The sequence below is a fragment of the Rattus norvegicus genome, chromosome 13, assembly GCF_021556685.1.
Source record: "Rattus norvegicus strain SHRSP/BbbUtx chromosome 13, alternate assembly SHRSP_T2T, whole genome shotgun sequence".
Lineage (NCBI taxonomy): Eukaryota > Metazoa > Chordata > Mammalia > Rodentia > Muridae > Rattus > Rattus norvegicus.
In genome coordinates, this window is record NC_141546.1 from 85846123 (window position 1) to 85868599 (window position 22477).

At 44.4% G+C, this 22477-nt stretch overlaps 1 protein-coding gene and 1 non-coding gene across 2 annotated transcripts; one reads left to right on the forward strand and one right to left on the reverse strand.

The window, feature by feature from the left end:
* Positions 1 to 5485: 5485 nt before the first annotated feature.
* Positions 5486 to 15482, forward strand: Fcgr3a (Fc gamma receptor 3A). The gene is made up of 5 exons (NM_207603.3): positions 5486 to 5543; positions 6053 to 6073; positions 6421 to 6675; positions 11579 to 11833; positions 14900 to 15482. Exons 1-5 carry the CDS (start codon positions 5504 to 5506, stop codon positions 15076 to 15078), a joined length of 750 nt encoding a protein of 249 aa, NP_997486.2. The 5' UTR covers positions 5486 to 5503; the 3' UTR covers positions 15079 to 15482.
* A 4097-nt stretch (positions 15483 to 19579) lies between these two features.
* Positions 19580 to 19653, reverse strand: Trnan-guu12 (transfer RNA asparagine (anticodon GUU) 12). Its single transcript has one exon. It is a non-coding gene; the product is annotated as a tRNA-Asn (tRNA).
* Between the last annotated feature and the right edge of the window lie 2824 nt (positions 19654 to 22477).

A 22477-nucleotide genomic window follows, 5' to 3' on the forward strand; every position in this document is an offset into this window, starting at 1 on the left:
AAGGTATGTGTTCCCATGCTTGGCAAAGCAGGGGACCTTTAAACTATAAAACAGAGGAGGCCTGGGTTTCAACTAAATAGTTGAGATACTCAGACTCTGGCTGTTTTCAATCTTCCTGCCCTGCAGCTCACTTTTCAGGCTAGAAGGGTGTTTTTATGGTTTTTAAATATGATAATACTGTTTTTATTTTTAAAATGTATTTAGTTTGGGAGCTGGAGAGATGGCTCAATGGTTCAGAGTACTGGCTGCTCTTGCAGAAACCCTGGGTTCAGTTCCCAGCACCCACGTGGCAGCTCACAACCGTCTCTAGCTGTAGTTCCAAGGGATCCCAACCCCTGCCCTTGATCTCTACTGGCATGGCACATAGGAGGCACATAGGTAAACCTGCAAAGAAAATGCCCACACACACGAAATAAAAATAATGCAATTTTCTAATCAATCATGCATTTATTTATTAAGGAGTGAGTGTGCCACGGTATGCATGCAGAGGTCAGAGAACGGCTTTGTGGAGCCAATCCTCTCCCTCTACTTTACTATGGGGTCTAGGAACCAAACAAAGGTTATCAGGCTTATGAAACAAGTGAGTAAAGTGTTAGCCACCAACTCTTACCATCAGCCTTTTAGAATTCTACTTTTTGAGGCAGGGTTTCAGAGAGCTTTGCTGCCCTTGAATTCCTGATCCTCCTGCTTCTACCTCCCATGGGCGGGATCACCGGCAAGGACCACCATACTCAGCTCTCCAAGTCTTTTTTTTTTAATTTTTTAAAAAGATTCATTTATTTATTCTATATGAGTACACTGTCACTGTCTTCAGACACACCAGAAGAGGCATCAGATCCAATCCCAGATGGTTGTGAGCCACCATGTGGTTGCTGAGAATTAAACTCAGGACCTCTGGAAGAGCAGTCAGTGCTCTTAACCACTAAGCCATCTCTCCAGCCCCTCTCCAAGTCTTTTATGTTTTAATTATTTTAGTAAAAACAAGTCAGATCACAGAGGAGGGTGGAGGACTTGGAGCTATGAGGAAAGGGTCCAGAGAGAGATCATGGATACACACTTGAAGCCCAAAGGGTCAGATCAATAATAATATGCAAGTATCATGGGATAGGGCCGGGAGGCAGCCAGGTTAGCATAAAAAGTCAAGGTAGCTCATTTAACCGCTCAGCCATTAAGGTGCAGTCTTAAATAAATCTTGGTTTCTCCGTGTGATCATTGGAGAGTGACATAAGGTAAAGAATTTCAGTGGCCAGATAATTCACTGTTTACACATATATTAAGGATATTTTGTTTACAGTGAGGCAGCAAAGACAACACAGTGGTTGAAAGCACTTACTGCCCTGGCAAAGGACCCACGTTCAGTTCCTAGAACCCTCACCAGGCAGCTCGCAACTGCATGGAATGTCAGTTCCTGGCATCAAACACACACACACACACACACACACACACACACACACACACACCTCTGAAGGCACCTACAAGCATGTGGCACACACACAAAAGAAATCTGAAAATGTACAGAAGACCATGTACTAACAGCTTAACTCTACTTTGCAACTGAGGCTCTTTCATTAATTCCTGGGAGCTCTCAGAGTAGGGAAGAGTACGCAGCACTGTTTCCCATACAGAAACCTTTGTGATCACCTGGCCAGGGTTAGCTGAGTCCCCGCTAGGTGCCAGACGCTAGGGTGAATATTGGGAATAGAATCATTAAACAGAATAAGAAGACTCCATGCCTTCCAAGGCCACTCTGTTCAAGGTTCATTCTGTGATGAGGCCTAACAGGGTTTCAGAGGTCAGCTGTGTCACAACTGTTACAGTTTCAATGTGAAATGTCACCCACAACCCTTGGCCCCTAGCTGGTGATACTCCTTTTGGAGATTGTGAAACCTTTAGGAGGCGAAGTCTAGCTGATCAAAGTGGCTCGCCAGGGCTGCAGCCCTTGAGATTTGTAGCATCTCCCTGCTCCCAGGCCCTCTAATTTCTGTTCTCTACCAAGCCATGGGTAGGTAAAGAATCCCAGCTGCACACTGCCACTGCCATGGTGCTGTCTGCGCGTGTGCCTTCTCTACCATGGTGGACTGTGTCCTATGAAACCGTAAGTCAAAACAAGCCCTTGTCATAGTGAAGAGAAAAAAAATGATTAATACAACAACTGAATGAAGGAAAGTCTCAACCTCCCTTCTTCTACCTCTCCTGCTAATCAACAGGCCTGGTGCCACATACCAAACCCACATCTCTGACTGAACTGTTTCATTTAAACTTCACAGCTCATCGGAGTTTACTGATGTAAACTAGCCCCACTTCTACAGAAAAGGAAACTCGGGTCTATAAAGGTTAAATAAGTGGTGAAATTGAGATTTAATCCCAGGCTCATTTGAGATCAGATGCCACATGAACGAAGCATCTGTTCTCCTTCTTCTTCTTCTTCTTCTTCTTCTTCTTCTTCTTCTTCTTCTTCTTCTTCTTCTTCTTCTTCTTCTTCTTCTTCTTCTCCTTCTCCTCTCCTTCTCCTTCTCCTTCTCCTCCTCCATCATCATCATCATCATCATCATCATCATCATCATCATCATCATCATCTTCATCTTCTGTGGTCCAACTAGCACATGCTCTTCTGTGTAGACCTTTCACCTAAGTGGACCGGCCATTGCCCTATCTGCGCACAGGTAGTATTTCCAAAGCGCTCTCATAGTCCCCAGAGCACTTCAGAGTCTTACCTGGTGGTCTTTCTCTAGGAATCTGTAAGTGTTATGGAATGGCAACTGATTGACTAGTGTAATCTCAATAATTTTTGCATTTTATTTCTGAAGGAAGAGAAGGAATAGGGGAAAAGGAAGAAGGGGAAAAGAATGAGCGGGAAGAAGAAAGAGAGAAAACAAAAGGTATTGCAGTGACTCTCCAACCCCTACAAGCCCGTACAAAGGTCACACAACTCAGTTATAATATTTATAAGCTGCAAGTTGGGGATTTAGCTCAGCGGTAGAGCGCTTGCCTAGCAAGCGCAAGCCCTGGGTTCAGTCCCCAGCTCCGAAAAAAAGAAAAAAATATTTATAAGCTGCATGCCTAGATTGGGAAGATATACCATTACACTGCTCTACTCCCAGCTATGAGATCCCTTTCTCTTTTACTATGCACTTCCTTCTCTCTTTCCTATCTAGCCTATACTCATGCTACCAACAGCATTTTCCTCCATTGAGGACATGGAGAAAAGATGAGTCAGAGGCAAAAGTGAAACTTGGAAGGAGGAAAGCTGAAGTGAATCCTTGTGCTGCAAGTTAATCAGCAGAAAGCCACCAGGAAATCTAAATACAGAAAGTGCCTGGGAACACACAGCCTTTACTTTAGAAGCTGCTCACCAGCCTATAGGCCCCTTATTTTCTGCTTTAGGTTTTCTAGATAAGCCTCAAAGCACTGTTGCAACGAGCTTTAAGGTTGGGGTTCTCAGCTGTATTTGACACAATGTGACAGGCTCCGGATTCTCAGCCGTATTTAACACAATGTGACTCTATTGAGCAACATTAGAATGGCTGTCTGGATCCTGCCCATTGTTCACCTTCATCAGACATCTAAACCAGAGGCCAGTTAGGGAGGGGCTGCTGTAAGAACTCCAGGAGGGTGGGATGGCAAGGGGCAACAGTCAACTAGCTCTAGACAAGCAAAGCAAGAGCAAAACCTGAGAGATGGTTTTCGTGGGATTCTGGAGTAGAGAGGACATCAGCCCAGGGCAGTGGTCAGCAGGGCCCTTCAGCCTCTCCGTTTCCACTCAACCCTTGCAAAGCTTCATTTTTTTCCTTCTTTATATTTCTCCCTTCCCAAATCAGCTCTACCAAACAGAGTCATCTGATTTCTTCTGTCTAGGGGTTGAGCTGATATGACTGCTAAACACTTAGCTTTGTTAAGGGGGAGGTTGAACACTGTGTGAACATGCTAGGGAAGAGGTGGGAATAAGATGTTAACCGATCTTACCACATCCTGTTACACCGCCCTCCATGTTTTCTGTTGAGGAGCCCTGTACTCGGGCCGTTCAACTCATAGACCAGCCCCGGCCCAGAGAATCATTAGAGCTAGGGCTACCCTGATCTGCTGTGGTGAGCACAGAGCCAGCCACACTGGGGTAGAGCTCCTATCCCAGCTTTCTGTTTGTCGGTTGCCTTGGGGTGAGCGGCCTCCTCTGCTATGCTATCCTGCCACCAGGATGTCCTGCCTTGTCACAGATCTGACACAGGGAGCCCAATGGCTATGAAATCGAGCCTCTCTGTTTGAAGCTCAACAGAGAAAGGAAATCCATTAAAAATGGTGTCAAAAAGATGGTGACATCAAATACCTCTACCTCCTTCCGGTGCCCCTCTGGACCTCGAGCCGTGACAACAGCAGTGGTATTTGGGGCTTAGCACCCAGAGCTGCTGTTTCATGTAGAAACCAGCTACCAAGTTCCCACAGCTTGAATTAGGTTTTTTTTCCCATAAAAGAACTTAATGTATTTGGCATGGTGGTTGAGTCCTTTATATAATCAGTAGACTCATACAGAAGAGGAAAAAATGTTTAAGGAGTTCTTGTTTTCACCTGGCACTCCCATTTCTCTGTGATTCTCTCTGCCTCCCTTTAGTGTCTTCTCTTTCCAGAGCATTTCTCAACTCCTGTGTGGGCTTCTCTTAACAAACAAATTTAGGGGAATTTAGCTATCAAATGTCACTAAGAAGTTGGTAACTTCTTATGTATCCCAGATTTTTTTTAAGATTTTTTTTAAGATTTTTTTCAAGACATTTTGAAAGAAAATATAGGTTGATACAGTATTGAAAAGAGCTATGAGTAGATTGAAAAGTTTAAATTGGGCTGGAGAGATGACTCAGTGGTTAAGAGCACCAACCGCTCTCCCAGAGGTCCTGAGTTCAATTCCCAGCAACTACATGGTGGCTCTCAATCATCTGTAATGGAACCGATGCCCTCTTCTGGTGTGTGTGAAGATAGCAGCAGTGTTTTCACATACATAAAAGAAATAAATAATTATTTTTAAAAAGTAAAGTTTAAGTTACTATTTTATATATGTGGTCAGACCCTTGCCTGCATGCGGATGGGTCTGGGCCAGGTGATAAATTCTGAGATAGAACCAAGGGAGCCCCTGGGGCATGGCTCTTGCTGTGAAGGCCATCAAAAGGTCATGTTGCCCCATTCTTGGCCCTGGGAGCCTTGAGTCTACTGACAGTACCCTCTGATAGACTCTCTGTGTGTCCCCATGGTGCTCAGCTCTGATCTACATAAAGCAAGTGGTTGGTTCCATCCCCCTTGGTAAGCTCTCCAGTCGCTCTCCCTCCTGTCCCTGCCCTGTCACAGGGCTCACCCATCAGAGTCCACAGTCAGGAGTCAGATGGTGTTTCTGGAAAAGGAAACTAGTGAGGTGGACTGGGGGGTTGGGGAAAAAGCTATTTACTTCCTCTCTTCTAGCCAAGTAGGCCCTTAAGAGTTTCGGATATCTGTGGTGACATTTTCTGTCTGCTGCTGCAGCAGCATGTGGTACCTACTACTACCAACGGCACTGCTACTTACGGGTAAGTGGGGCTCAGTGGAGAGGAAGGCAAAAACTTATGAGGACCTACGTTCAGCAGAGACCACCTGAGTTTCAGGTCAGGCATAGAACCCCCGAAATGGGCCTGGATTTAACTCCTAAGACAGACTCTTAGAGATCAGCAGCAGGTTGGCTCTGATTTGTGCTTCGTTAGGAGGGGCCTGTGCGTTAACCCGTCTGGGTGGGTGTCCATTTCCCTACGTGTAACTTGAAGAGGCAAGAACTAGGTGGTCCTAAGGTTTGTGTCGACATCCTGGCATCTCTTTCCAGGAAAGGTGGTTCCTGCGGCTTGATTTAGGGAAATGCAATCGTTACTTTTAACCTGACAGTCTGAACAGGGAACAAGGAGAAAGGAAACAATGTCACAAACTAGGATCTGAGTTTCCTGCAGCATAGGTGCAGGCCTTAGAGAAGAGAAGGAACCAGCAAGAGGAATGATGGGAGGGAATCTCGCTGCCCAGCATCTGAGTCATGCCTTTCTTTTTCTTGCAGTTTCCTCTGGCGTTGGAGCTGGTGAGTTTGCCCCAGAGTTTTCGAATGATAGAGGGAGATACACACAAAGGCCCCAGGAAGTTGGGAAAGGACTATTGTATGGGATCTGGTGGGGAGGTGGGGTCTGCAAGCTAAGAGCAATACCCTATCACAGTCGGGATCAGCCCTAGTACCTCTGGTTAATTTTTCTCCAGCTACAGAGAAGGTCAAAATTGGGGCCAAGCATCCCTGCCTAGATACCCTAAGAAAGAGTCATAGATGGACTGGGAGGGCTGTGGGTTTATTCCCTCTGCCTGTATTACCCAGGGAGTGCCAGGGTAGGGCCCACTCCTGTGTCTTCACTCCAAATTCTCTTGACTCCTCATCAGGTCTCCAAAAGGCTGTGGTGATCCTAGACCCTGAATGGGTCAGGGTTCTCGAGGAAGACTGTGTGATCCTCAGGTGCCAGGGCACCTTCTCCCCCGAGGACAATTCTACCAAATGGTTCCATAACAAAAGCCTCATCTCGCACCAGGACGCCAACTATGTCATCCAAAGTGCCAGAGTTAAGGACAGTGGAATGTACAGATGCCAGACAGCCTTCTCCGCGCTCAGTGACCCGGTGCAGCTAGACGTCCATGCAGGTGAGTTGAAGGGAAAGAGGGGGCCTGAATTACTTGGGAAAACCCAGTATGGTTTGGGTTAATAGTGGTAGGGTGGTATGCCGTCCATCGGAAGGGAGTAGAACTGTAGTTTTGGCTGTAAGTATGCACAGCATCGAAACTCCTGCAGCGTGTAAAAGATGATGAAATTTAACAATTCCCGGGACTGGCATTTTTCACTGATCACGTACAACACAGATACGCGCTCTGAGGTCAGCGACATGCTCCGTATGATTCATTCTTTTACACTGTGTTCTTAGGATCTCAGTTTCCCTCTATATGTTATCCCTCAGATATTTCACTCAGGCTCATCTAAAAGGCCAAACAGCAGTCTTCCTCTGCTGGGGTATCTTTTTGTGTTCCGTCTAAGGTTTTCTTTGTATTATTCAAATGTTGATTTCTGTAAGGGCAGAGAGCTGAGTGCTGCCTGGAATTTGATACTGTTATTCATAAACTTACACCTCACTCACCTTTGATTGGCTTAATAAAGAGCCAATGGACAATAGCTAAGCAGGAGAGGAGAGGCGGGACTTCCGGGCAGAGATAGGAACCGTGGGAAGATTCAGGCGACCGAGATTTGCCAGCCTGACAGGTGGTGGGCAGTTGGGTAGAAGGAACTGGTGCTGGGACTGAGAAGTAACTGGTCACGTGGCTGGGCGTAGGCCACAAATAGTTGGGGTAAATTTATATGAACTAACCAAGAACCAGGCAAGCAAAATTGCCTAGACTTTCATAAATATTAATAACTCGCTGTGTCCTTATTCGGGAGCCAGCAGGCCCAAGCAGCCTGGCAATACTCAGTTTCAGATCTTTAATAACCTGGTACCACATTACTCAGTGTCTGTCTGCACTATCTTCCCATCAGTGCCGTGCTGGAACTTACTTGTTAGCATACACTTGGCCCCTTCCAACGGTGCCACGTCTAGCATGAGGGACAGACCTGTCTAAGGAGGCAAGGGGATAAGGAAAAGATAAATAAACATGGACACACAGAAAATCTTGGATCAGAGAGCACAGTTCATTGGCAAAGCCGCTGACCCCAGGAAGTGAGGCACGTTTGTTACACACAGTTGAACAGGGAGTGAAATTATTGCACGTAGCTGAACAAGGAATTGGAGTCATTACAAACAGCTAAACACGGAGATATCTATATCTGTATGTATGTATGTATGTATGTGTCTATGTATGTATGTGTGTGTATGTATGTATGCATGCATGTATGTATTTATGTATATTATTATATATAGACTATCTAGGCAGGTTTAGCTAATCTTGGTAAGAGCAATCTCTATAGGGGACAGTCTTCAGGCCATAAACATCCAGGGGTAGAGAGATACGGTGGATGTATATTCCGCACATATGATCAGCATCCACACTTGGACCATCCCTCTAAAACTCACTCCAAAGAAGGCTTTGCCATTTCCCATGGGTCTGAGTACTTGACGTGGCAGTGTGGAGGTCTACACACTCACGCTTTACATCAGTGGCTCTCAACCTTCCTAACGCTGCGACCCTTTAATACAGGTCCCCATGTTGTGGTGACCCCCAACCATAAAATTATTTCATTGCCACTTCATAACTGTAATTTTGCTTCTGTTATGAATTGTAACGATTCATAGTGCAGAACTGATATGCAGAATATCCCATACCTACCCAAATAGGCACTTGAGCCACACACAGGTTGAGAATCACATTTATCATAGAATGGACATGTGTATGTCGATCAACGGCATCCTAGTGTGACATCGGGTAAGAGAATTAATTACCTTTTCAGGCATAGCTCTTTTCTAGCGTCCTTGGAATCATATCACATGCTGTCAGCCTGCCTCTATTTACACAACTGTCTCGTTCGTACAGCATGAGTGGGTGGGATAGGGCTGGAGGGGAAGAAGGTGAAACTCAAGGGATTCTACATCAGGGTCCCAGTGAATTGGGCTTGTCAAGCTGCTTCTCCTTGCTCCTTTGCCTCTAACTCTCCACCTAGACAGCACAGATCTCACTGTGCACAGCTACAGTATCCATTATCTTGTTGGACGAAAGGAAGCTATCTAAGAGTGAATAAAGCGGGGGAGGGGGATTACTGAACAAAAGCAATAGAAAAATCAAGTCTTAGGGCTGGGGAGGTGGCTCTGTGGATAAAGATGCTTACCACCGAGCCTTGATAAACCTGGGTTTGGTCCCCAGAACTAAGAAGCAAGGAAGCCACACATGTAAGTCGTCCTTTCATCTCTACAAACATGACATAGCATGTGAGAATGTGCACACCTTATTTTTAAGATTTGTATTTACTTTACGTGTGTGAGTACACGGCAGTGCAGCTGTCTTCAGACCCACCAGAAGAGGGCATCAGATCTCATGACAGATGGCTGTGAGTCACCATGTGGTTGCTGGGACTTGAACTCTGGACCTCTTAACCACTGAGTGATCGCTCCAGCCCAACACATGCACATTTTTAAAAAACAGAAATCAAGGGACAGGCATGGTGGATTGTGTCTTTAAACCTACCACTCATGAGGCAGTGGCAGGGGGATCTCTGTGAGTTTGAGGCTACTCTGGTCTACACAGTAAATTTCAGAACAGCCAGAACTACATAGTGAGACTCTGTCTCAAAAAAAAAATAATAATAATAAGTTAAAAAGAAAACTCAACTCTAAGGGCTGACTTTGCTCTATAAATGGGCGTTGGGTGTCTTGTTAACAAGGACTGAGCAAGGCTGCTACCGTGAGCAGTAAATTAATCAAGAATGCCCCAGATTTTCCTTTAGGGTCAGATTCACCTTTGCTTATGCTCTGTATTGACTTTGGGTAGAATTTTTTTTACTATTATTCTAATCTCATTGGCTCTATAGTCCTTCTGTCCTAGCTCACTGTAGAACTTAACCACACCGCAATATAATATTCAGAGTATATTCCTGTGTTCTAGACTATAGGTTCTGTAAGGTTAGAGACCATACATGGTAGAAATCTGAGTATCACCAGTGTAAAATGTCTGTCGTGTGCTTGTTGAATGAATGTCTGTATACTAGTTATGTTCTTAGCAAGTCAAACAGAGCAAAGGACATTCCCCCAGCCCTGGCTGTGGAGCACACCTGGGACCCCAGGTCTTGAAGGAGGATCAAGGGCCATGAGGCCATCCTTGGCTGTGGGAAGCAAGCCCAAGATAACCTCGACATCATGGGACCATGGCTTAAGAAACAAATAAATCGTACTGTTTTAATAAAAGACTATTATCCCCCAAACCATGCTCTATCCATACCAATTGCAATCTTATGCTAACACAATGTACTCCTTAGCTGAAAAAGTAAGTGACTAAATAGGTGGCATTTTTGATAACCGATATAGCTTGTGTGCTTATAGTTTTTGTTTGGGGCATTGCTTTCTGGTTTTTTTTGGGGGGGGTTGGTTTTTGTTTTTGTTTTTGTTTTTTTAATAATAGGTACTATGTAGTTCGGAGTTGCCTGGAACTCACTATGTAGTTCAAGTTAACCTTAAATTCCTGATTTTCTTGCCTCAGCTTCTTGTATACCAACTTGGTTGATAAATGATCTCACTCATTAAATAACGGAAATTGCCCTCTATTTGGAGATTTTTTTTTTCCTGGTTGAGAATCTCCACCAAAATGTTCTACCAACTTTGTTTAGCTCTGAGCACTAAAATTTAAAACCCACAGTATATTTTTCTTTGTTCTTACTATGGATGTTACTTGGGTTATAGTTCAAAAATGAACAAGAAAAGAATATTTTAATAACCTCTGCTCCTGACTGGGAAAACTCCCATTAATCTTCACACACACACACACACACACACACACACACACACACACACCTTCCTTTTTTCCGTGCTTTTAACATGATCCCATTCATATTGTCACCTGCTATCAATATTTATCTGACGTGTATTTCCCCAGTTCCGTCCCACCTTGACTTCACCCTGTGTGAAATCTGATCACCTGAGATCATAGTGAGACTGGTACCTGGCCATCTTTCTCTCTTGAAAGCCTTGCTTAGTCATGGTCTAACTGAGGCCTAACAACATTTCAGAACCAGAGATCGCTTGACAGCTGACATTCTCTCCCCCCCACTTCCTGCTTCCTCCACTTCCCTACTGAGGCCGCCTTTGCTGCTGCAACCCCTCCAAGGAACGCTCGGTCTCCTGTAGGGACTCTCAATATCCCTGTGTCTCTTCAAATCTAATTTTTTTTAATGTAGAAAGTCTTTTTTTGGTTTGGATTTTGGTTTAGTTTTTTAGAGACAGGGTTTCTCTGTATAGCCCTGACTGTCCTGGGTTTCACTCTGTCGACCAGGCTGGCCTCAAACGCAGAGTTTTCTGCCTGCTTCTGTCTCCCAAGCAAGGGGATTAAAGGCATACACTACACAACTTGACTTAGAAAACCATTTTTAAATGTAATTGGTTTAGAAATACTCTTAGTCCTTGTTACCTGCCAAATGTAAGCCCAGCACATAGGGATTCTGAAGATATCCTCAACTTTGCTTCTCTTCTCCCTCATTTGTGACTCTTCTCTCTCTCTCTCTCTCTCTCTCTCTCTCTCTCTCTCTGTCTTTCCATCCCTGACTGTCTCTGTGGCTCTGTGGCTCTGTCTTTATCTGTTTCTCTCTGTTTCTGACTCTCTGTCTCTATCTATCTCTCTCTGTCTCTATCTCTCTCTGTCTCTGTCTCTCTCTCTCTCTCTCTTTCTGTGTGTGTGTGTGTGTGTGTGTGTGTGTGTGTGTGTGTGTATCCCTCTTCTTGGTGTGATCTGAGGAGCTGTGTAGGAAAGTTCTCCGTCTGGATTCCCGTTGCATCTAGGATGGAGTGATAGCCTTACCCTGCAGTAGAGACCCACATTCAGAATTCACCCTCCTGACTGTGACCTCTCTGTCTTTTAGACTGGCTATTGCTTCAGACCACTAAGCGGCTGTTCCAGGAGGGGGACCCCATTCGTCTGAGATGCCATAGCTGGCGAAACACGCCTGTATTTAAGGTTACCTATTTACAGAATGGCAAAGGCAAGAAGTATTTCCATAGGAATTCTGAACTCAGTATTTCAAAAGCTACGCACGCCGACAGTGGTTCCTACTTCTGCAGAGGGATCATTGGACGCAACAACATATCTTCAGCATCCTTGCAGATAAGCATAGGAGGTGAGAGGTCTTCAGGTCCTTTTACAATGTGCTAGGGTTTTATATTACTGTTATCATCATCATCATCATTATTACTTTTTTTATTGTGTGCATGTGCATGTGTTTGTGTATCCATGTGCATGTGCCACCGTGAGCTCGTGGAGGTCAGAAGACTTTGAGAAGTCAGTTCTCTCCTTCCAGCATCTGAATCCTGGGGATTGAACTAACTGAGGTGGTTGGGATTGGCAGCAAGAACCTTTGCTGGTCTTTTTCAATTTTTTTAAATCTTAATCTGGCACAGATGTGGACCCTCAAAGGGTGTTTTCATTACTTTTTATATTGCTATGAAGAGACACCAGACCTAAAGCAACTTATAGAAAGAAAGCATTTAATTGGAGGTTTGCTTGTAGTTTCAGAGAGTGAGTCCATGACCATCATGGTGGGGGAACGTGGCAGCAGGCAGGCATGGCACTAGTGCTGAGGGTGAGAGCTTACACCTTCTCCACAAGCTCTGTTTCATGTAGCAGGAAGAGAGAATGAAAGACTGGGCCTAGTTTGGGCTTTTGAAGCTCACCCCAGCGATATACCTCCTCCAACAAGACCACACCCACTAATCCCGAACAGTTCCAACTAGGGAAGAACAACTAGGCTCATTCAAATATATGAGCCTCGGGGGCCATTCCCATTCAAACCACCACAAAAACTTAGGAGAAAAGACAAGTTGATGGGGCTGGGGATTTAGCTCAGTGGTAGAGCGCTTACCTAGGAAGCGCAAGGCCCTGGGTTCGGTCCCCAGCTCCGAAAAAAAGAACCAAAAAAAAAAAAAAAAAGACAAGTTGATGAAGTAAACAAGTCAATTGTAAACAATTAGAGAATCTAAATAAAAGACACATGAGAGTTCTTTATGGTATTCAGGTACATTTAGTCATAGTTTAAAACTATATCAAAATTAAAAGTTAGGGGGCTGGAGAGATGATTCGGCCATTAAGAGCACTAGCTGCTCTTGTAGAGGACCTGAGTTCAATTCCAAGCACCCATATGGTGACTCATAGCCATCCATAACTCCAGTCCCATGGAATCTGATGCCTCTTCTCACCGGCCAGGGAACTACATGAATGTGGTGCACATACACATGCCCAGGCATAGACTAAATACATACATACATACATACATACATACATACATACATACATACATACATATTTTAAAGTAAAAATTAAAGCTGGGCTAAGCTTGGTGGCACATGCCTTTAATCCCAGTACTCTGAGGCAGAGGCAGGTGGATCTCTGTAAGCTGAAGGCCTGACAGGTCTATATAAGTGAGTTTCAGACCAGCCAGGGACACATATAAGACCCTGTCTCAAACAAACAAACAAACAAACAAACAAACAAATGTGACTAGGGCTGGGAAGTCAGCTCAGTAAATCTTCAAGTGCTTGCCTCACAAGAATGAGGACCTGAGCCAAAGCCCCAGAGCCACATAGCATGCCACTTTCGGTGGCATATTAATAATTCCAGGACTGGGAATGTAGAGACAAGGGAACCTGGGGCACTCCTATTTAACCTAAGTGATGAACTGCAGGCCAATGAGAGACCCTGTCTGTATTAGTATGTTTTCTGTTGTGTTCAATGCCATGACCAAAAACAGGAGGAAAGGGTTTATCTCAGCTTATCCTTCGAGGGCATATAGTCCACCACTGAGAAAAGGCAAGCAGGAACTGAAGCAGGAACTGTGGGAGGACACTGCTCCCTGCCTTGCTGTCTGGTTCATGCTCAGCTAGTTTACTATGCTCAGCTATGTAGCTTACCTGCCTAGGAATGGTGTTGCCCACAGTGGGCTGGCCATCTCATAGCAACCGTCCCAGTTCCCCACAGACACGCTGACTTGGGCAATGACTCAACTGAGGTTGCCTCTTCCCTGGTGACCCTAGGTTGTGTTATATTGACAGTGAAATCTAACCAAAACATTGTCTAGAGGAAGTGAATGGCATTTCTGAGGATGACACCCAAGGTTGTCCTCTGATCTCCATATGCAAGCACACACAAACACACACACATATAAACACACACACACACACACACACTCACTCACTCACTTATACCCATACATAGATACACAAATGCACTCATACACACATGTGCACAAGCACACAAGCACACACACATATATACCACATATATACAATTTTTAATTGAAAAGTATTAAGCCCAGGACTGGAGAGATGGCTCAGTGGTTAACAGAACTAGGTGCTCTTCCAGAGGACCTGGGTTTGGTTCCCAGTACCCACGTAGTGGCTCACAATTTTAACTCCAGTTCCTGGGAATCTGGCACCCTTTTCTGGCCTCTGTGGGCACCAGATATGAACCTAGCACACCAACATAATGCCGGTAAAATGCCCATATGCATAAAATTAAAATAAAAAATGGTTTAAAAAATTAAGCTGGGCTGAAGCATTGCTTCTTAGGAGGGCAGCTGATGCTTACTGCTGCTTCACAGTTGGTCCTGGAAGACCCCAGGCTTCCCCTTTCCCCTGAGATAGTCTACGTCTTTAATAGCATCAATCAGGAGGCAGAGAGAGGCCGGTGTATCTCTGAGTTTGAGGACAGCCTGGTTTACATAGGGAGTTCCAGACCAGCTAGGACTACATAATGAGACCCTGTTTTAAAAAAAAAAAATGAGAGAGAGGGTGGGGGAGAGAGAGAGAGAGAGAGAGAGAGAGAGAGAGAGAGAGAGAGAGAGAGAGAGAGAAACTAAAATGTACAAATTTGTCCACTTTCTGGACAGTAATAACAACCTCACAATTGTCATGTGACTCCTGTGGACAACTTACCTTGCCAGACGCTGTCTGTGGCATTCCCTCCAAACAAGCAGAAGCTGTGACTGAGCTGCTGAGGTCCTCTCAGGTTGCACTGAGATGGAAAAGTCAGTGAGAGAAGGAACAAAGAACTCGCCCAGGCTCTCCCATCTATCCTCTCAGACCTGGTTCCCAGCGGGTGTCAGGAGCAGTCTGGTGGTGTAGACCTCACTGTTTCTTCCAAAACCCCGGCCTTAATGACAGCCATCTTTCTCGTCTCTCTATTCTCCTAGATCCGACGTCTCCCTCCAGCTTTCTACCGTGGCATCAAATCACTTTCTGCCTGCTGATAGGACTCTTGTTTGCAATAGACACAGTGCTGTATTTCTCGGTGCAGAGGAGTCTTCAAAGTTCCGTGGCAGTCTATGAGGAACCCAAACTTCACTGGAGCAAGGAACCTCAGGACAAGTGAGCCCTCGTCTCATGGGATGAGGAGAGCAATAGCGTAGAATCTATTAGCTTCCCTGTGGACTTGCGACCTCACCATCTGCATCGGCACCAAGTTTGAGTGGCAGGAATAATACAGAGGCCCCTCCCCTAACTTTTTTTTTTTTTTGGTGTTGTATGTTTGTTGTTTGTTTGTCTCTCTCCAATGGACAATCTCAGGGGAAAGAGAAAGCCTGGGGTCTTCCAGGACCAACAGCAAAGCAGCGATGAGCACACAGCTGCCCTCCCAAGAAGCGATGCTTCAGAGTTTTACTCTTTCTCTGCCCCAAACATTTTGTTGTCAGAGCAAAGCAGCAGCACCGGCGTTGGGTGATGACCCCTTTCTGTGCTTAACAATTGTTCCTAAATAAACTTCTGGAGAAAAGTGAACGGCTGCTTGAGCCAGTGGGCCAGCTTTCCGATCTTCCTCGGGCCTGGTTGCCTTCTGGGAACCCCCAGATTTCTTTCAGAGTGTGGGAAGTCCTGGGGACCTAGGCAGTGCAGCTGAACTCCTGAAGTAGACAGTCAAGAGCTGGGGAAGGGGAGGAGCAGAGCCAGTTGATAATCTGGGGGAGGGAAGTCCCTTTCTTCAGTTGAATAGCCTCTGGTAAATTGTCCTGATCTACCACTGTTCACATGCAAGTAACCTTAACTAAACTCTGTGGGAAACAAACAAGACTCTAAAGAAAGCAGGAGAGGGACTTGTTCAGAAGAGGGGCCTCAGTGGGAGTAGGAAGCTGTGAAAGAGGGTAATGAGGGGGTGAGGGTTGCTGTCATTACCGGGCTTCTCCTGACAAGACAGCAGTGCCAATGGATAGGTAAAGGGTGCAGAGATAATCCACATTGGAGCTGGTCTCAGAGAACAGCATCTGCTTGCACGTGAGCAACCACTTGAATAGCGGAAGCCTATTGGGCGCGATTGGTTAGCACCTTACCTCGAATTGGACAGCGAGGGTGCATACAGCCAGGATCTCTATGCAGGAAAAGCACATTAAAGAAACCCTGAAGAGTGCAAACGATACAGCAGGCCAGCGGCTAGCTACTCATGCTACTCATAATTCAGCATTTTGACCTTTGGGGCATGGTGCACGGTGCTTCTTATTTAAAAGCACAGAACACCAAGTAGTCTGGCTGTCAGTCATGCCTGCGTTTTCTCCTACAGAGAATGACCAAAATATACTGTATACATATATGAAACTGTAAAAAGTTTTTAGATTTACTTTTATGTGTATGGGTATTTAGCCTTCACGTATGTATGCACATCACATGTGGCCCTGGTGTTTTCAGAGGCCAGAAGAGGAAGTCAGATCCCCTTGAACAGATGGTTGTTACAGATGGTTGTTAGCCACCATGTGGTTGCTGGGAACTGAACCTAAAGCCTTTGCAAAAAATTGTTCTTAAGCACTGAGCCATCTCTTCAACTCCATGTCAAATACTTTTTTTATTGTAAAGAGTAGGGGAGTGAGCTAGAGGGGTGACTCGTCGGTAAAGAACATTGGCTGTTTTGTGAAGGCTCTGGTTTCAATTCCCAGATCCCACATGCGTTTACAACCATCTAAAGCTCCAGTTCTAAGGGTTATGATACCCACTTCTGACCTCCACTGGCGCCAGGCTCCAAGCACAAATGCAGTATATATATTGTTGGAGTCCAGGAATCTCCTCACAAACCACACAGATGCTCATCTCAGTCAGACAGGGATAGTTTATTGAGCATACGCCCCAGGGCTGGTTGACCAAGGCCATGGTCCAAGTTCATGACCCTGAGTTAAGATTCTACAGGATTTTTAAGCCCAAAATCTACAAAAATCTGTGCCAAGTTATTACACCAATTAGGATTTAGGGACAGTGGTCTTTTTTTCTTTTTTTTTTTTTTTTAAGATTTATTTACTTATATATAAGTACATTGTAGCTGTCTTCAGACACACCAGAAGAGGGCGTGAGATCTCATTAAAGATGGTCGTGAACCACCATGTGGTTGCCGGGAATTGAACTCAGGTCCTCTGGAAGAGCAGTCAGTGCTCTTAACCACTGAGCCATCTCTCCAGCCCAACAGTGATCTTCCTTAGGAACATGTCTTTGTTGTACACTTATCCTGCTCCCATTGGTTAAGCAGGGTACTCAGCTGTGGCACGGGACTTGCCTTGTCTAACATTCATGTCTTAACTTGCCAACCAGGATGTCAGTTACCCACATACATGTCTCATTCTGCCAAACCAGATGTCAGTGTCCAGGGAGGTCTTGGGAACTTAAACTTTACTAGACCACTACTCAAAATGGAAGTCTTACTCCAAATAGTTTCTTATATTGGTGCAGGTGTCTCTTTGTGTTTCGATCCATCTCACAGATAGCTTATAAACCCAAATACCATAAAAACGTATACATAGCAGAAAGTGCTGCTGGGTGGTTGGTTTGGGTCCAAACTTATTGTGGGTAATGATAGCAAAGCAGTTCTACTGACTTCTATCTTGATTGGCTTCCGAGGGCACAGAACATAACAGAATATGTAGTCAATTTTGGCATTAAAAAGTTTCCTAGTAACAGCAGAAGCAACACAGTAACAGTCCAAAATGGCAAGCTTAGATAGGTAACTGTTACCAAGGCCCTAAGGATGTGTATACAGACAGAATACTCATATGAATAAAATACAATAAATCTAAGAAAGAAAGACCAGAGGAGTCTAGGGCAGACCAGGGAGGCATCACCATCTGAGACCAGAGATAAGAATATCTTCCTAGACCAGAAGCTACAACTAAGAGAGGCTGCATCCGTGACATCAGCTTGACCTGTTCAAGGAAGTCTCCACAGCAGAGCTGGGATGCCTTAATGTGTCAGCCTCGGGCATTGGTCGATTCTGGGCCACTGGAGTGGGGGTGGGGGTTTGAAAAGATAGAAGTGAATAACTCATGCTGGGCTAAGTGAAGGGATACCCCTAGCTCAGGATCTGAGTTGGGGAAATGGGTTTAGAGTCCACAACAAGTGCACAGAAAGGAATGGCCAGAAGGTGAAGACACTGGTTGACGAAAGCCATCGTATTAAGAATTAGAAGAGGCACTGGGACTATAAAAATCAGCTTTTCTGTTTCTATATCCCTTCCCATAATACATCTGATTTTAGTCATAGGCCCTCTCTATTGTGCCTAGGCATAAGATGGTAAATCGCAGAGTCTCCGTGAAAGGTTCCTGAGGACATTGGCATGCACCCAAAACCAATTCAAGCTGGGTCCAGTTCTTCTGCTCCTCATACCCAGATACACTGAAAATACAAGTGAATAATAGAAACGATTTAAAATTGATTGTTGCCAGGGGTGGGGAGACTTACATTATTATTCATAGATTGATTATGTATAGCCCAGTGTGGTTTGGGGGAGGGAGGGTTCTGGGGTTACTCCAAGCCTTGATTGGAGAGGGGTAAGTGCGCCATAGTACTTACGTGTAAGAACCAGGCTGTCTAGTGCATTATACCAACACAGCAGAAGCCTGGGCATACATAACCCAAGACCAAGTTGGGGTCCCAGGGTAGTAAAATGTCTCCTGTGCTTGCCTTTCTCACCTATGGTGTGCTAGTAGGTGCCGAGAAGGTCGCGTGAACAACCCAGTCTCATCCCAAGTTGTTCTGGTCCTTTCATTCTCCGTGAGCAAAACAGGCAGGTAGTGGGAGGCTGGAGAAAGGAGGTTTATTTGGGGTGAGGGCGGGAAAGGGGGAGTTTCCCAGGCAAAAAGAAAGAAAGAAAGAAAAAAAGAAAGAGAGAGAGAGAGAGAGAGAGAGAGAGAGAGAGAGAGAAAGAAGGAAAGAAGGAAAGAAGGAAAGAAGGAAAGAAGGAAAGAAGGAAAGAAGGAAAGAAAGAAAGAAAGAAAGCCAAAGATTCAAAAGACAAACCATGAGTTTAGGAGGTGCAGTTCTGCCTATTGAGTCTAAAAGAACCAGTGAGAGAGAAGGGACAGTTTCGGGGACATTTATTAAAAGACATTGCTGTCCAAGCTAACGAGATGGCATCAGATAACGCCAGGTATTGAAGGAGTAGACGCTGGTTGGGTTCGGAGTTTACGGATTCTGGAGCAGCTACTGGGGCGGAGAATTAAATACCTGAGAAAGGGAACCTCTTTCGGTACCAGCAGGGGATGATGAGATTAAGAAGGAAGTGGAGGCACCTCGTCCAATATGGACGCAGCCAGGGAGGGATTCAGGATTCCTGATATACGAAGGAAAGCCAGGCAAAGAAAAGAAGTTGTCTTCGGATCATTATCACTGAGTGCCCAGACTCCTAGAGTATCAGCTTTCTATGTCGTTTCAGCAGTAAACTTGCAACAGTAAGAAAACAAGTTAGCTTCGGAAAACGCGGCTAGCAAAATGCTTAGGCAGAGGGTTGAGGAGTTCTAACTACAATATTAGGAATGACACTGGGCTCCTGGCGGTCAGCTGAGGGCGATAGCCTGAATTCCTCGAACAAATTTCAGGAATGCGAGGTTCGCAACACAAAATGCTCCCACCGTCCCTGGGTGGGCTCGAACCACCAACCTTTCGGTTAACAGCCGAACGCGCTAACCGATTGCGCCACAGAGACAGGTGATGCTCAGTGGTGCTGTCAAGTCACCTTACTAAAGAATATATTGGTCATCTACATTGGCCAAGGATTTCAGTTGGAATTGAAGAAATTAACCTAACCATAAATAAATATAGTAAAAAAGGGTACCATCTCCTACTTTGATAAGGAACAGGTCCCGATTCTACCCTCTGAGTCTGAGACGAGGATGATTTTTTATTTCCTTGGGAAATCCAAAATTAATGCATTCTGAGAGTTTGGGAATTAAATTGGTTTTGCTTAGAAACGTTGCAGGCGGGTCTAAGTTAATTTACGTCTGCACATGTGCCTGCGTAAGTACTGAGTCATAAGCTTATTATTTTTAACGTAACAACTACGTTTCCAGGCGTGTCTGGCAAAAAATACTAAGGGTTCTTATAACAAAACTAGTCCTACCAGCTGTCTTGAGGTATACTGGGACATGAATCACCCAGGCAAAACAGGTAGTTTTTCAATTCTTGTAACTTAACGATGTTAACAATGGCGAGTCTGCAAATAAATGTCAAAAGGCACATTCGCCTTAGTCTACTGCCTTCAATTTCAGGATCCTCATCAGGGCTGGGGACTAATGAGCCATTTTCTGTATTGCCCCTGGGAGTTTTCTGGAGCTTCCACATACTAGTACCTCCATGTGTCTGTTTCTACCAATAATACACAGATTTAAGTTTAAGTACAGGTCAACATTTTAAAAGATTTCATACAAAGATACTTATGTGCAGAAATGATATGTGCATTTATTTTATATTTTTGCATTATATACTTTTATATATAAAACAAATAAATATATAATTTGTGTGCATATAATTTCCAACAGGAATCTGGATCTAAGCTCTCAGCCATTGCTCCAGCGCTGCACCATTCAAGAGAAGACGGGGTGGGGGGTGGGGGGGCATTTAAAGAGAACAAGAACAACAACAAAGAAACTGATGAAGAAAGCCAACAGAGCAGGACACACCGCACACACCACGATTTATCACCACCTAATTATAGGTTCTAGTAAGAGGCTTTTATATAGTAGAGCAAATAAACACTAAGTCTTTCCACAATATTTTAAAGGCTGAGAGTTAAAGGTGCAAACCCCCGGAAAGGAGAGTCGTATGAGGGAAAGACAATCCTGAAAGAGAGAGAGAAGGAGGGCTTTATTTTGGCTTATGCTCTGAACAAGTATATTCTGCAATGCCACATAAGGCTAGCAGGGCTCCTGTGACAGAGGCATGTGTGTCAGACTTCACGTATCCTTGGAAGCATATTTGATTGAACACTTGATCCCCAATTGATGGCACTGGTCTGAATGTTTCTTTAAGAGGCAGAGCATCTGAAGAAGAGGTGGGTTTCTAGGGCTAGGCTAAGTTTTATAACCAGCCTCACCTCCTGCCCAGGACTCGAGATTGTTCATCTTGAGAATATAAACAAGCAGAATTTGTGTAGAGGGGTTGTTTTAACTGCCAGTCCCAGAAATGACTTCTGAGATACAAAGAACTGTCTCAGAGATTTCCTGTATGATTCACAAAATATTGGTAAATATCATAACAAAAAAGAGAGAGTATCTCTTCTCCAATCCTTGCTTCTCTTCTCAACTGGGCACGGGCTAAGGAGGATTCTAGGATAGCAGGTGAAGACTATGCAGGAAAGACTAAGAACAATGAACAGAGATTGAAAAGTGTTCTCACCAGAGAGGACAGAAAAACACTGGCAACAATGTAAATGCTGGAAACTGAGAGGCTAAATCAAGAAACTATGATGTAGCCATATAGAATAACAATGGAATAAATGATTGAAGGAATAATGATTGAAGGAATATTTTAAGCTAATATTCAGTAACAGTGGAAATAGAACAATTCTAAGTAAAAAGTCAAACAGGGTTTTTGGTTTTGGGTTTTTTTTTTTTGTTGTTGTTGGTTTTTTTTGTTTTGTTTTGTTTTTGTTTTTTTTTTTTTTTTTTTTTGGTTTTAACACTGGAACTCGTGAAATGTACAGCACCAAGTGAACTGAGGACACTGTGGTGTCCTTGGGTGCTTGTGACGTCAGTATAGTTCACCACTGTAACAAATATAGCAGTCTGGTGCTAGGTGGTTCTAGGGGGGAGGCCATGCGAGTGTGTGAGCACAGGGAGGAAACAAGAGTCTCTGTCATCTTCGCTCAACTTCGCTATGAACCAGAGGCAGCTCTAAAAAGTAGCCTTAACAATAGCAAGCAATGTGTACAGTTTTATCCCAACTTTATGTTCAAAATGTGCCCCACTCATCCTCCCCCTACCCCCACCCCCCCAAAAAAAAAAACAAAAACAAAAACAAAGGAGCTGGAGATGTAGCTCAGCACAGAGCATTCACCTAGCATGCAGGAGACCCTGGAATAAATGCCAGAGAAATATTGAGCAAAATGTGAGCAGGTGTTTCCTGCACAATGAGGGTGGGGTGCCTTATTCATTCATTCATTCATTCATTCATTCATTCATTCTTTCTTTCTCTATTTTTTTCTGCAAGGAAAATGTAGTACAGGAAAAGTATCTTTTTTTTCTCCAAAATGAACATACACTATGCGTGAGGTTCTTTCACACATATAATCATTTACAGTCAAAAGAATCATTCAAAACAGATAAAACACAGAGAGAGAGATGGGGGGGGGCTACCATAGAAAATAGGAAAAATCCCCCATTGGAAATAAATAAATGGTCAGCAATAAATTTGTTAAGATAATTATGCTGTAGTTATATAGCTTAACACAATGAAGTGATTAAAAGAAATGCTGAAATTGGAGCTTTGAAAGATTGAACAGTTTGAGGTCAAAAACAGTACGCATCCTTCCT